The following is a 12,899-nucleotide window of genomic DNA, read 5'->3' as shown; positions in this document are numbered from 1 at the left end:
GGAGGGGAGGGGGGTTGGTTTGTGCAAGACGGAAGGTGAAAAATAATAATAATAATAATATGACCAATTAGTTGTCATGCAAGGATCAGAGAAATGAGAGCACAAGTAAAGAGAGGAAAAGACCGCGTCAAGCGTCCAACGTACCCATCATTGTAAGCACCGTCATGTCGGGAGGAGGTGAGAATGTCCATCTCTATGAGGTTGTCCTGCAATGTCTCTAGGAATGTCTGCTTTGCTATGTTTCTACGCACATATGGAAACATGAATGAAGGCAGTGAGACATGCATCTATGAAGTGTGACCTTATAAACTCACCATGGTTATAGTGCGGCTGGACATGGAATTAGAAGGATGGACCATTGTTTCGACGTACACTTCCAAACGTGCAATTTTCAAAAACGTTCGTTCCCGAATATACATACTCCTCCTCTACAACATACACCTACGTGTGATGATAGTTTCAGAGGATACATGTGATGGACAGCGATGGAACTGCTGGATTCAGGTCCACCGGCACTTTAGGGATCAACGAGGTTTTCGAGGTATGAGCTTTCGAGGGTCGAAGCTCCTTTTGTCAGAAAGGGACTGCCTTTTCTCCTTGTATCTGACAAAGGCTGCGATCACGCCGAGTAAATTATGCACTTTCGATCCGCTTTCGGTGCGCTTTCCAACTGGATTTTGCCAGTTCGCACAGTGAAATCCAGTTGGAAAATGGATTGAAAGTGCATTACTTTGTGTGTGTGATTGCAGCCAAAGGGAGAGTCGACTCTCAAAAGCTATATCCCGAAAATCTCGTTGATCCCTAAAGTGCCACTGTGCTCAAATCTAGCCATATGTACGATGAATGTCTAAAACATGGTGAATGCTGACATTCACTTCCCATTGCTGGCAATCCCACACAAATTTTGTGAATAACCAATATAATTACAGACATAACCCTCTTCTCCAACCTTGTTGGGCATACATCAGTGAATGCTGACCCCCAAACTTATTTTTATTATTTATCGTATTTGTGCCCCACCTTTCTTTAATGGAACTCAGGGTGGTTCTTCCCTCCTCCCTTTTATCCTCACCACGACCTTGTGAAGTAGATAAGACTGAGTGAAGATGAGTGGTCCAAAATCACCTCAAAGAACTTCACAAAGAGCAGGGATTTGAAATCAGGCCATCCGCGGCCGAGTTCAACATTCTCATGACAACAAAATAACAGGTTGTATGTCAGAATAAGACATACTAGTTGCTCAGTAATTTACCTCAGTGACAGGTAAATCATAGAATCAAAGAGCTGGAAGGGACCTCCAGGGTCATCTAATTCAATCCCCTGTGTAATGTAGGAAATTTACAAATACCTCTCCCCTCCTATACCCCAGTGACCCCTGTTCCATGCCCAGAATATGGCAAAAAAACCCTCCAGGATCCCTGGCCAAACTGCTTCCTGACTCCAAAGTGACTAACATTTCCATGGGCATGTAAGAAAAGGCACAGGAACTAAACACTGATGCAGCCCTTCCTGCCCTCCTTCCCATGATCTCCCTAAGTTCACAGGATCAGCATTGGTGTCAGACGGCCATCTAGCCTGTGCTTCAAAACCTCCAAAGAAGGAGAGCCTGCTGTCTCCCTAAGAAAGTCTGTTCCAATGCCAACAGGGACCATATTCCAGACATTCATCGCAACCACATTCTTCTGTGTCCACACATCTACACAATATATTATTTCATGTCACCGTTCCTGTCTCACGGCTTCGCTGCCGGCTTAGCTGTCCCAAACAATCACATATAAATCTATCTGATCTACTGGACATCTTAATTTTGCACAGCGAGCGTCCGCGATAATGAGTCTGACTCGGTAGGTGTGCTGGCGAGCAGATGGAATATGCCAGTCGGTCAATAATCTTCTTGGAAACTGTGTCTTCACAAATCCGCAGATAAGAATTCAATCAGGAGGAAATGCATTCCCTCGCTGTCCCCTTTTAGTCCGTCGCTCATTTCAAACTGGATTGTTAACCGCCAAGACAAAACTTTGATATTCTTACCTTGCAAGACACGTTTACATCGTAGAACTGTTTAAAAGTCACAACTGCACGTCTTGGTCATCATTCTAGAAATATACAGCCCAGGCAATAGTGGGACTAACTCATCCAAAACAATAGTTTCGGGGGGTGGGTAGGGAGCCGTGTTGGCCTATAGTAAAAAAGCTAGATTCGAGTTCAGTTTAGGGTTGCCAGAACTGTGTTGGAAAATACCTGAAGACTTTGGGGGAGGAGCCCAGAGAGGGTGGGGTTTCGGGAGGGGAGGGGCCTCAGCAAGGTACTATCCCATAGAGTCCACCCTTCAAGGCAACCATTTTCTCCAGTGGAGCTGATCTCTGCTAGCTGGAGATCAGTTGTAAAAGTGGGAGATCTCCAGGCTGCACCTGGAAGCTGGCAACACTAAGTTCAGTAGCTGCTTAAGCACCCATACGATTTTCAGAATAAAAGCTTGGTAAAGTCAAAGCTCCCTTCATCTTGGGTCTGACCAAATGACCTTTGATTCTTGACAATATTTTGGTGTCTAAAGTCCTACAGGACTCAAATTGAGCTTTTTTCCAGAATGAGGGGAGTGTGGGGGGGAAAGGCCTAGGCCCATCCCTTGAAGTCATTCCAACCTCTGGTGTAATAGACTGCAGTGAAGAGTAAAATTTGACATTCCTTTGGGTTCCCCTGCCCTGGAGGTCCCCAACCCGCCAGCCCACATTGGGCCGGGAGGGGGAACCTCCCCCAATGTCGCTGGCGCAATGACGTCGCCCGGAAGTGACATCATCGTGCCGGCAACGTCACACACCAGCTGCTCTAGGCGTTTCCAGGAAAACTGGTTTTCCCGGACGCTCTAGCAATTTGCGAGAGAGAACTCTATGGTACAATAGATATCATAGAGTTTTTACCTCCCAAATTGCTACAGCGTCTGGGGGGAACCATGGAGTCTCCCCCAGGAACGCCTAGAGTGGCTGGCATGAGGTGGCAGCGGCGTGATAACGTCACTTCTGGGTGACGTCATTGCGCCACGAGCACAAAAAAGTCCCCCGCCGGAGGCTGCAGGGGGCTTGGCAACCCTACCCATGGGGTGTGAAGAAATGCCATTTTGTGTGGGGGTTTAGCTTGTCTGTGAGTTGGACGGGAGGAGACTATCAAACTCCAGGTAGGCCTCGGACTAGTCTCATCCTCATTCCCCTCTCCTCTGTCTGTAACCAGTAATTTGAGGACTCTCTAGAGAGGACAGGGAATCCCTCAAGGTTAGAGAAGACCTGCCCCAGAATACTGCAAGAAAGGAAGAGCCAGTTCCTGAACAGGAAGCCAGTAGTCGTCAGTTAGTGCTAGAAAAAGACAGAGCCCTGCTCCTGGGCTACAGTCTGTGGCCATTTTGGGGAATATGTTTGATCAGTTTACCCCAGAGTAACTAAGTAAGGATGTTGTGAGGATAAAACGGAGGAGAACAGCGTAAGCTACTCTGGATCCCGACTGGGAAGAAAGGTGGGTTGAAATGAAGTAAATAAGAAAGCGAACAGCTCTGCAGACGGAAGATGCTACAAAGATGTGTCCGAGTGAGAGAAACACACAGAACAAATGACAGGAATTCTTGCACAGTCTCTGCGGTGGTGTGGTGGAAAACGCTGTCAAGTCGCTGCAAAATTAGAGCGACTCCTTGGGCAAGAGATGAACAGAAGTGGTTGGACGCATGACTGAAGAGATGACAGAGTGGTTTTGAGAGTGACGGGCTCTCCTTATTTGGAGGTTTTTAAACAGAGGCCTTGGGGTGAGGAAGCATTTTTTTCTCCAGTTCAGTTTGGCCAGGGATCCTGGAGGTTTTTTGCCATCTTCTGGGCATGGAACAGGGTTCACGGGTGATGGGGGGGGGGAGACGTTTGTGGGTCTCCTGCACTGTGCAGGGGGTTGGACCGGATGGTCACGGAGGTCCTTTCCAACTCTATGATTCTATAACATTGCCTATCTCCGCATAGTAACCCTGGACTTTCTTGGTGGCCTCTCAGGATCAGCCCCGCTTAGCTTCCGAGATCTGATGAGACTGAGCCAGCTTGGGCCATCTAGGTAAGGGGCTCAGTGCAAACGCCCAAACCAATCACCTGGGAAGCTGCAGGGAGCAGAGGACGAAAGAACTGTGAAGCCGGTGTGGTACAGTGGTTGGTGTCAGACTAGAATGGTGGGGGAGGCTAGTTCAGATACCAGCCCGGTCCCAAAACTCAATGAGTGTCCATGGGCCATACACCCTAATCCTGAGGTCCCCCCAAAAGGAAGGGGAATTAAAATACATGGGGAGTAGAGCAAAAATGGTCAAGGCTGATCATTTCCTCCCTGGCGATCAACTCTTTCCACTTCTCAGAGAGCCAGTTTGGTGCAGTGGTGAAGTGTGTGGACTCTTATCTGGGAGAACCGGGTTTGATTCCCCACTCCTCCACTTGCAGCTGCTGGAATGGCCTTGGGTCAGCCATAGCTTTCGTAGGAGTTCTGAGGAGCTCTCTCAGCCCCATCAAGTTCACAGGGTGTCTGTTGTGGGTGGGGGGAAGATAAAGAAGATTGTGACCACTCTGAGACTCTGGGATTCAGAGTATAGGATGGGATATAAATCTTCTTCTCCTACACGACCCATGGGGTGGGGATCAGAAATGTCTATCGGCAAGGCTTTTTCTGAGCGGGTACGCACAGGAATGCAGTTCCGGCTGGCTTGGCATCAGGAGGTGTGGCCTAATATGCAAATGAGTTCCTGCTGGGCCTTTCCTACAAAAAAAGACATTTGTGGAGCAATGGTGCCATCAGGGGTGTGTGGCCTAATATGCAAATGAGTCCCTGCTGGGCTTTTCCAACCAAAAAGCCCTGTGCAAAACAATGATGATGTCAGGGGTGTGTGGCCTAATATGCAAATGAGTCCCTGCTGGGCTTTTTCTACCAAAAAAGCCCTGAGTATCGGCATGCCTGAACCTGCAAAGGAGTCGCCAAGATGAGCCCTTAGATTCCGGGTAGGTTTGCAGAAGTCTCTGGTGACTTTCTGCTTGACAACACCTTTAAAAGTGATGGAATTCCTCAGGAGCAAAAAAGACTAACCTGTAACATGCAATTATCCAAAGACAGAAGGAGGAAAGAGAGGGGGGTGGGGAGAGACTCTAATGGAAAGCGATACTAATTGACTGATGGGGTTCTTTGTGCAGTTTCTGAACTTACCAGGCAATATTTTACAACAAGCGAAACGCAGCCGCCGACATCTTGCCCATTACATCTTAACAAGATCAAGTTCCCCCGCATTGTAGACCAACAATTATACTTGCTGCGACTGGCAGAGCCGGGAGGCTAAATCTTTTCAATATATCGACTGATTTCAGTTTCTTAAATAGGATATTGATTTATCCCGCTTCAGGGGGAAAGAAACGGCGTCGAAGACTGTCCGTGCGCGTGAGCCCGTTTTGAATTTATGTTTCTCATTCCCCCTTTTAAACGGAGAAAATAGCCTTACAAGCTACTGTTAATGCAGACGGTATTTTTTTTCCGACTGTGGAAGTCGACTGCAGGACAATTTCCTGTTGTGTTCATCCGAAAATGGAGAAGAAGGGGGGAGGGGGAAAGGTGATGGGAAGGAGTTAAGAAGCTACTACTAAAATAAGAAACAGACAGAAAAGGAAAACCCAAGTCCTCAGTGAAATTAAAGAGGAACTGTAGGTTAGTGAGAGCCAGTTTGGTGTAGTGGTTAAGTGTGTGGGCTCTTATCTGGGAGAACCGGGTTTGATTCCCCACTCCTCCACTTGCACCTGCTGGAATGGCCTTGGGTCAGCCAGAGCTCTCTTATCTGGGAGAACCAGGTTTGATTCCCCACTCCTCCACTTGCAGCTGCTAGCATGGCCTTGGGTCAGCCATAGCTCTGGCAGAGGTTGTCCTTGAAAGGGCTGCTGCTGTGAGAGTCCTCTCAGCCCCACCCACCTCACAGGGTGTCTGTTGTGGGGGAGGAAGGTAAAGGAGATTGTGAGCCGCTCTGAGACTCTTCGGAGAGGAGGGCGGGATATAAATCCAATATCTTCTTCTTCTTCAGTGATAAACCGTCTGCTTGGCAGGCAGAAGGGTCCCAGGTTCAAGCCCTGGCATTCTCATTTAAAAGGTTGGGCAACGGATAATGTGAAAGACTTCCACCTACAAACCTGTTAAACTGATGCCACTCAGACCACGGGTCCCCATGCTGTTTTGAGCCTGCAGCCACCTCTGGAGTTCTGACAGTGTGGAAGGTGCAGCTACAAAATGGCCGCCTCTACATGACCACTGCAGGAGGCAGAGCCAGCCACAAAACGGGATCTGCAGCTTACCTTCAGTCAGGGCTGGCCCTGGCACTAGGCAAATTAGGCGGCTGCCTAGAGCGTCAGCCTTGTGGGGGGTCGAATTGGGTGCCCCATGTGACTCGGTGATGTTATCAGTAGGGTTGCCAAGTCCAATTCATGAAATATCTGGGGACTTTGGGGGTGGAGCCAGGAGACATTGGGGTAGAGCCAGGAGCAAGGGTGTGACAAGCATAATTGAACTCCAAAGGGAGTTCTGGCCATCACATTGAAAGGGACCGCACACCTTTTAAATGCCTTCCTTCCATAGGAAATAACGAAGGATAGGCGCACCTTCTTTGGGGGCTCATAGAATTGGAACCGCTGGTCCAAATTTTTTGAAACTTAGGGAGTATATTGGGGAGAGTCATTGGATGCTATACTGAAAATCTGGTGCTTCCATCTCAAAAAACAGGGCCCCCAGAGCCCCAGATACCTGCTGATCAATTCTCCATTATTTTCTACGGGAACAAGCCTCCTTAAAGAATCATGAGTTCCCAGCAGACATTCCCCCCCCCCCCCGCTTTCTGATTACCCTGAAGCGGGGGGAGGGCCTCCAAACCAGGGGATCCCCTGCCCCCACCTGGGGATTGGCAACCCTAGTTATCAGTGTAGGGCAGGAGCGGGGAACCTCCATCTCGAGGGCCGTATGCGGCCCTCGAGGTCACTTGGTGTGGCCCTCGGGGATTGCTGAGCCATGTGGCAGCCTCCCTGGGGCCTGGCTGGCCAGCGAGGATCGTGGGGTCCAGCCACCTCCCCAGGGCCAGGCAGGGATCACAGGGCCCAGATGTACTGTGCAGCAGCCTCCCAGGGGCCTGGCTGGCCGGCCAGCATTGCTGCAGGGCCTGGAAAAGTTACTGTCACAGTTCAGTTTGCACTTGGTTATCCCAGATGGTGTGGCCTCAGATGCTCTTGGTTATCCCAGATGCTAATGAGTGTGTGTCCTAATTTGCTAATATTAGGGGATGTGGTCTAATATGCTGAGTTCTACAAAAAAGCCCTGGACCTATGCATTTGCCTAGGGTGGTGGACCATATGTGTGTGTGTGCCAGATTAGGCTCTCCCCACATGGCTTCAAAAAGAAAAACAGTTATTTGCATTAATTTTGCTGGCCTGAATCGTTCTCCCGTAGCGGAGCACTGTTTTTTAAGTTGATAATTTTTCATGGCCCGTGAGTGATGTTATAAATATCCATATGGTCCTTGGCAGAAAAAAGGTTCCCCACCCTTGGTGTAGGGGAAGGGGAGCGCAAGAAGTTAGCCTTGCGTAGTTTGCTTCATGGATTCCCACCCAAACCACCCACAAAGGGTTGCACGCCAGACTTTTGACATTTCGGCACTGAAGGGCGTCTAAACTGAAACAAAAGTTCATACCTATTGGGAGGCCTGGCACCAGCAGCCAATCCTTGGCTTCCTTACTATTCGTTCTCAAGAGCAGATGATTTTTAGCACGTCCCTGGGCGCTGTTTGCAAATACATTTTGCAGTCTGTGCAGCTAGCCGGAAAACATGCCACTGAAGGAAACAAGCCATTGTGTGTTGTGTACCTGATGCAAGTCAGGAAAAGGAATTCAAATTTTTTTTTTTTGAGGGGAAGCCAAGAAGAGAGAAACGCTCAAATGCAGGAGAAGTGGCAACCAATATGAGGTGAGACATGTTCACCAGGTGTGATTCTCAGGTGTGGTACAGTGGGCAGGAACGAACCCCTCAGGAGATTTCTGTCCCTTTGAGGGTGCTGAAGTATCGCAATGCTTCAGAGCACGCACAGAAAAACAGGGGGAGCAGAAAACCAGTCCACAATGTGAATGTGAACAGATGGAACTCTGACGGGGGAAAGAAACTGAAGAAAATAAGAAGAAGAATTGCAGATTTATATCCCACCCTTCTCTCTGAATCAGAGACAGAACGGCTTACAATCTCCTTCCCCCGCAACAGACACCCTGAGAGGTGGGTGGGGCTGAGAGGGCTCTCCCAGCAGCTGCCCTTTCAAGGACAACTCCTATGAAAGCTCTGGCTGACCCAAGGCCATTCCAGCAGCTGCAAGTGGAGGAGTGGGGAATCAAACTTGGTTCTTCCAGACAGGAGTCCACGCACTTAACCACTACACTAAACGTTGGATTTTCTGGACTTGGGGCTGCCAGGGAACCACGAGAAAAGCCGCAGAGTGATTTCAAGGCTGTAATGTAGGGGTGGGGAACCTCCATCCCGAGGGCCGTATGCCCTTGAGGTCACTTGGTGTGGCCCTCGGGGATTGCTAGGCTGAACCGAGCCAGGTGGCAGCCTCCCTGGGGCCCGGCTGGCCAACAAGGATCGTAGGGCCCAGCCGCGCTGTGCAGCAGCCTCCCCAGGGCCAGGCAGGGATCACAGGGCCCAGATGTAGTGTGTGGCAGCCTCCCTGGGGCCCTGGCTGGCCAGAATTGCTGCAAGGCCTGGAAAAGTCACTGTCACAGTTCTGTTTGCACTTGATGGTGTGGCCTAATATGCCAATGTCTCTCTCTCGGCTTGACTTCGCGAACGAAGATTTAAGAAGGGTGCAGTAGTCCACGTCTGCTGCAGGCTCGCTGGTGGCTGACAAGACCAATGCGGGACAGACAGATCCGGCCACAGTGGCTGCAGGGAAAAGTCTGATTTGGGGTTGGTGCTGTAGCAGTGCGATTCTTCCTCAATCTCCTTTTGTCCTCAAGACCAGCTATGCGTGCGTTCTCAAAGGAAGAGACAGCCTGGTGGATGGTGTGCCTCCATGCTTTGCGATCTGAGGCTAGGTCAGACCACTGGTGATGGTTGATACAATAAGTACCAAGATATTTCTTCAAGGAGTCCTTGTATCTCTTCTTTGCCAATGAGTGTGTGACCTAATATGCTAATATTAGGGGATGGGGTCTAATATGCTACTGAGCTCCTGCTGGGCTTTTTCTACAAATAAACCCCTGGACCTATGCATTTGTCTAGGGTGGTGGGCCGTGAGAGTGTGTGTGTGTGTGTGCACACGCCAGATTAAGCTCTCCCCACATGACTTCAAGTAGAAAAACAATTATTTGCTTTAATTTTGCTGGCCTGAATCATTCTCCCTCGGCGGAGCACTGTTTTTTAAGCTGGTAATTTTTTACGGCCTACGGATGTTGTTATAAATATCCATACGGCCCTTGGCAGAAAAAAGGTTCCCCACCCCTGATTTAATGCAACAAAGCTGGGACCAGGTGTGGCAGCTGACTTACAAAGCTACATCGAGCCAGTAATCAGATCCAAAGCTAATAAGGAAATTTTATTAAAGGACATGCATTCCGGAAAGTGCAAGTATGAGACAGACGACCTGTTCTAGCTAACTAGATGGTGCTGGATGCTGGACGAATGTCCGGCCTCCACAGTGCAAGATGAGAGCAACATGCACCTCTTTTGTGTGTGAGAGAGAGAGCGATTTCCCACTTGTCTTATGCCGCTCTCCTCCGCGGGGGTTCCATCGGATTCCACGCTATCTGCCTAGCTTCGGCTCTTTCGCGTGGCAAACAGAAACCGGTTTGTAGAAGTTTCTGTTTGCTGAGCGAAAAAGCCGAAGCTCGTTGCAGCTCTAGGGCAGGTAGCGTGGAATCCGACGGAACCCCTGCAGAGAAGAACATTGTGAGGGCAGCATAAGGTGAGTGGGAAATCGGTCCGAGAGCAGAAACAGAGGAAACTGTCCCTAAGTGTAGCATTCTACTTCAAAGGAAAGGATGCTCTCTGTGTCTTGACCTCTCTGCCTAAACTCTTCAGCGCCATCGCTCAAGTCTGGGAGAGGAGACAGCGCAAAGTCCTCCGACTCCAACAGGAAACGTGTGAGCGTGTAAATGGCTGCACCGATCGCTGGGACACCTACGAAACCCCAGAACGCGGCTGCCGTCTGGAAAATGCCACAGCAAAGCTCTTTACATCCTTTTGACTGCAATCGGGTAACAGAGCTTCTTTTCTATCGAAATCAAACGCACTTCACAGCGTCTGGGTTGTGCCCACTGTTTTTTTTTTTTTTTAAAAATCAAAACAGAAACAAGATGTTATTCTTTGACAAGGAAGCAGCCTTGACTGGCACTTGCTTCTGTGGACAAATATGAGGGGGTTGGCGGGAAAAGACTTCTTTTTGCACCTTCTAACCGTCAAGGCTCCAAGCTATGCGGCCAGGCTGTCCAGGAGAAATGAGGAGTTGTGGCTATCTGCCTGTAGCAGACGGGACTTCGGTTGAATCGGCCACCCAGACATATGAAACTGTCCCATTTTGGCTCTTGGCGTTAAAGTGAAAAGGCAGGAAATGTTGAAAAAGCTGGGACAATATATTTGCCTGAAAACACAGTACCGCACGCCAGTTCCTCTGCGTGAATGATTTTCAGTAAAGGAATGCTTGTTATAAATGGAAGAGGGGCAGGGGTGGAATTCTAGCAGGAGCTCCTTTGCATATTAGGCCACATCCCACCGATGTAGCCAATCCTCCAAGAGCTTTCAAAAAAGAGCCTTGTAAGCTCCAGGAGGATTGGCTATATTAGGGGTGTGTGGCCTAATATGCAAAGGAGCTCCTGTTAGAATTCCACCCCCGGGGGGGGGATTTGTCATGTGGAAGGAAGAGAAGGAGGAGGAGGTAAAGAACAAGAAGAGTAAGAGATAGGATTTTTACCCCACGCTTCACTACCCGAAGGAGTCTCAGAGCGACTTACAATTTCTTTTCCCTCCCCCCATGTCAAGAGACACCCTGTGAGGTAGATGAGGCTGAGAGAGCTCTGACGGAAACTGCTCTTGAGCAGAACAGCTCTGAGAGAACTTAGGGCTGACTCAAGGTCACAGCAGCAGGTGCATGCGAAGGAGTGGGGGATCAAGCCCGGTTCTCCCAGAGAAGAGTCCGCCCAATTAATCACTACACCAAACCGGCTCTCAGGGCTAGATGTGCACCATGTGCACCTTCAAGGACCTTATGCGTGTACATCCTAACAAGGAACATGGATGTTTGTTATTGGAGAACCTAGAAAATTCTGCATTCGAAGAAACCCACATTTCAATCCCTAGAAAGTATTATTTACTTCCTTATCTATTTATATCCCACTTTGCACCCCAGTGGGAACTAAAAGTGGCTTGCGTCATTCTCCTCTCCTTCATTTTATCTTCATATGAACATACGAAGCTGCCTTTTACTGAATCAGAGACCCTCGGTCCATCAAAGTCAGTATTGTCTACTAAGACTGGCAGCGGCTCTCCAGGGTCTCAAGTGGAGGTTTTTCAAGCCTACTTGCCTGGACCATTTTTAGTTGGAGGTGTCAGGGATTGAACCTGGGACCTCCTGCTTACCAAGCAGATGCTCTGCCACTGAGCCATCCCTCCCTCTCTCCCAAACAACCCTCAAAACAACCCTGCAAGGTAGGTTAGGCTGAAAGTGTGTGACCGGCCCAAGGTAGGGATGCCAGCCTCCAGCTCATCTCCATTCCACTGAAATCAGTTCCCCTGGAGAAAATGGCTGCTTTAGACGGTGGACTACATGGCATTGTACCCCCTGTGAGATCCCGGTCTTCCCAGGCGCCACCCCGAATCCCCAGAATCCCCCAACCTGGAACTGTCAAATCTATGACCCTGCTGGCAGCCGTGAGACAGCCTGGCAACACTAGGCCAAGGTCACCCAGCAAACTTCCATGGCGTGAGCAGGGATTTGAACATGGGTTTCCCCAGGCCTTTTGCTGTAGCAGGAACTCTTTTTGCATATTAGCAGCCTCAGCTTCAGCAGGAGCTCACAGGAGTGCAGCTCCTGAACCTTTCTGAGGGTTCCCCCTCTTCCTCCCCACTCCTTGTCCACTGAGTAGTAGGTGCAGCCGCATAACAATCCCTGGATTAGGAGAGCGGGCAGCCAGCCAGCCACCAGGGATTTTGCCCTGTCCCAGCAGCCCTCGTTAACCCCTGGAGAAGCCCACGCCACCCTTTCTCCACGTCTTATGTGATTTCAGGCGGCAGGTGGCTTGCTGGCCTTTTGACCTGGGGGGAGGCAGCCCAGGAGAGCCCCAGGTGAGCAAGGCCTGCTTGGGCTGACTGGACCTCTAGCCAGCTCAAGCAGGCCACGCTTGCCCGGGGCTCTCCTTTCTTGCATCGGGTTGCTTTTGGCTGGGGGGGGCGGCACATATGCTAATGAGTTCGACCACCTATTTTTTTATAAAACGACCCCTGCATAATAGGACACACCCTCTGGTGTAGCTCCTCCTGGAGCTTACAGTAGGCCCTGTACTAAGAGCCTAGTAAGCTCTTGGAGGATTGGCTACATCAGGGAGGTGTGGCCTAATATGCAAAGGAGTTCCTGCTACAAAAAAAACGCCCTGGGTTTCCCAAATCTTAGTCCAGCGTTTTAACCACTGGCTCTCATTGTCCATTTTGCCGCCTTCTGCTCTTTGATCTAGGTACAAAGTGAACTTGGCCAGGGGGCCACGTAACTAGAGCACTTCTATTATATTCAGAAGGCCCCCCAAGTTCCATCCCCAGCATCTCCTGTTAAAACACCATCTCAAGTGTTGTACAAGACCTTAGATCCAAAGGCTTGCTTGGCCAAAGGTCTCCCTCCATGA

General features: G+C 49.7%; 1 protein-coding gene across 5 annotated transcripts in view; it reads right to left on the bottom strand.

Moving 5' to 3' along the window:
- TENM4 (teneurin transmembrane protein 4) overlaps positions 1-12,899 on the bottom strand; it is a 792,728-nt gene that overhangs the window by 341,974 nt on the left and 437,855 nt on the right. For 3 of the 5 annotated variants that reach the window (XM_060235003.1, XM_060235004.1, XM_060235005.1), the window contains exon 7: positions 145-243. The exons of the other annotated variants lie outside the window; for them this stretch is intronic. In XM_060235003.1, coding sequence (XP_060090986.1) covers positions 145-243 — 99 coding nt within the window. The remainder of the gene's footprint in view (positions 1-144; positions 244-12,899) is intronic. 5 annotated transcript variants of the gene reach the window in all.

This window comes from Heteronotia binoei, chromosome 3, assembly GCF_032191835.1.
Source record: "Heteronotia binoei isolate CCM8104 ecotype False Entrance Well chromosome 3, APGP_CSIRO_Hbin_v1, whole genome shotgun sequence".
NCBI classification, from domain to species: Eukaryota; Metazoa; Chordata; class Lepidosauria; order Squamata; family Gekkonidae; genus Heteronotia; species Heteronotia binoei.
The sequence above is the reverse complement of the archived record's forward strand: the minus strand, read 5'-3'. Positions and strand labels throughout refer to the sequence as shown.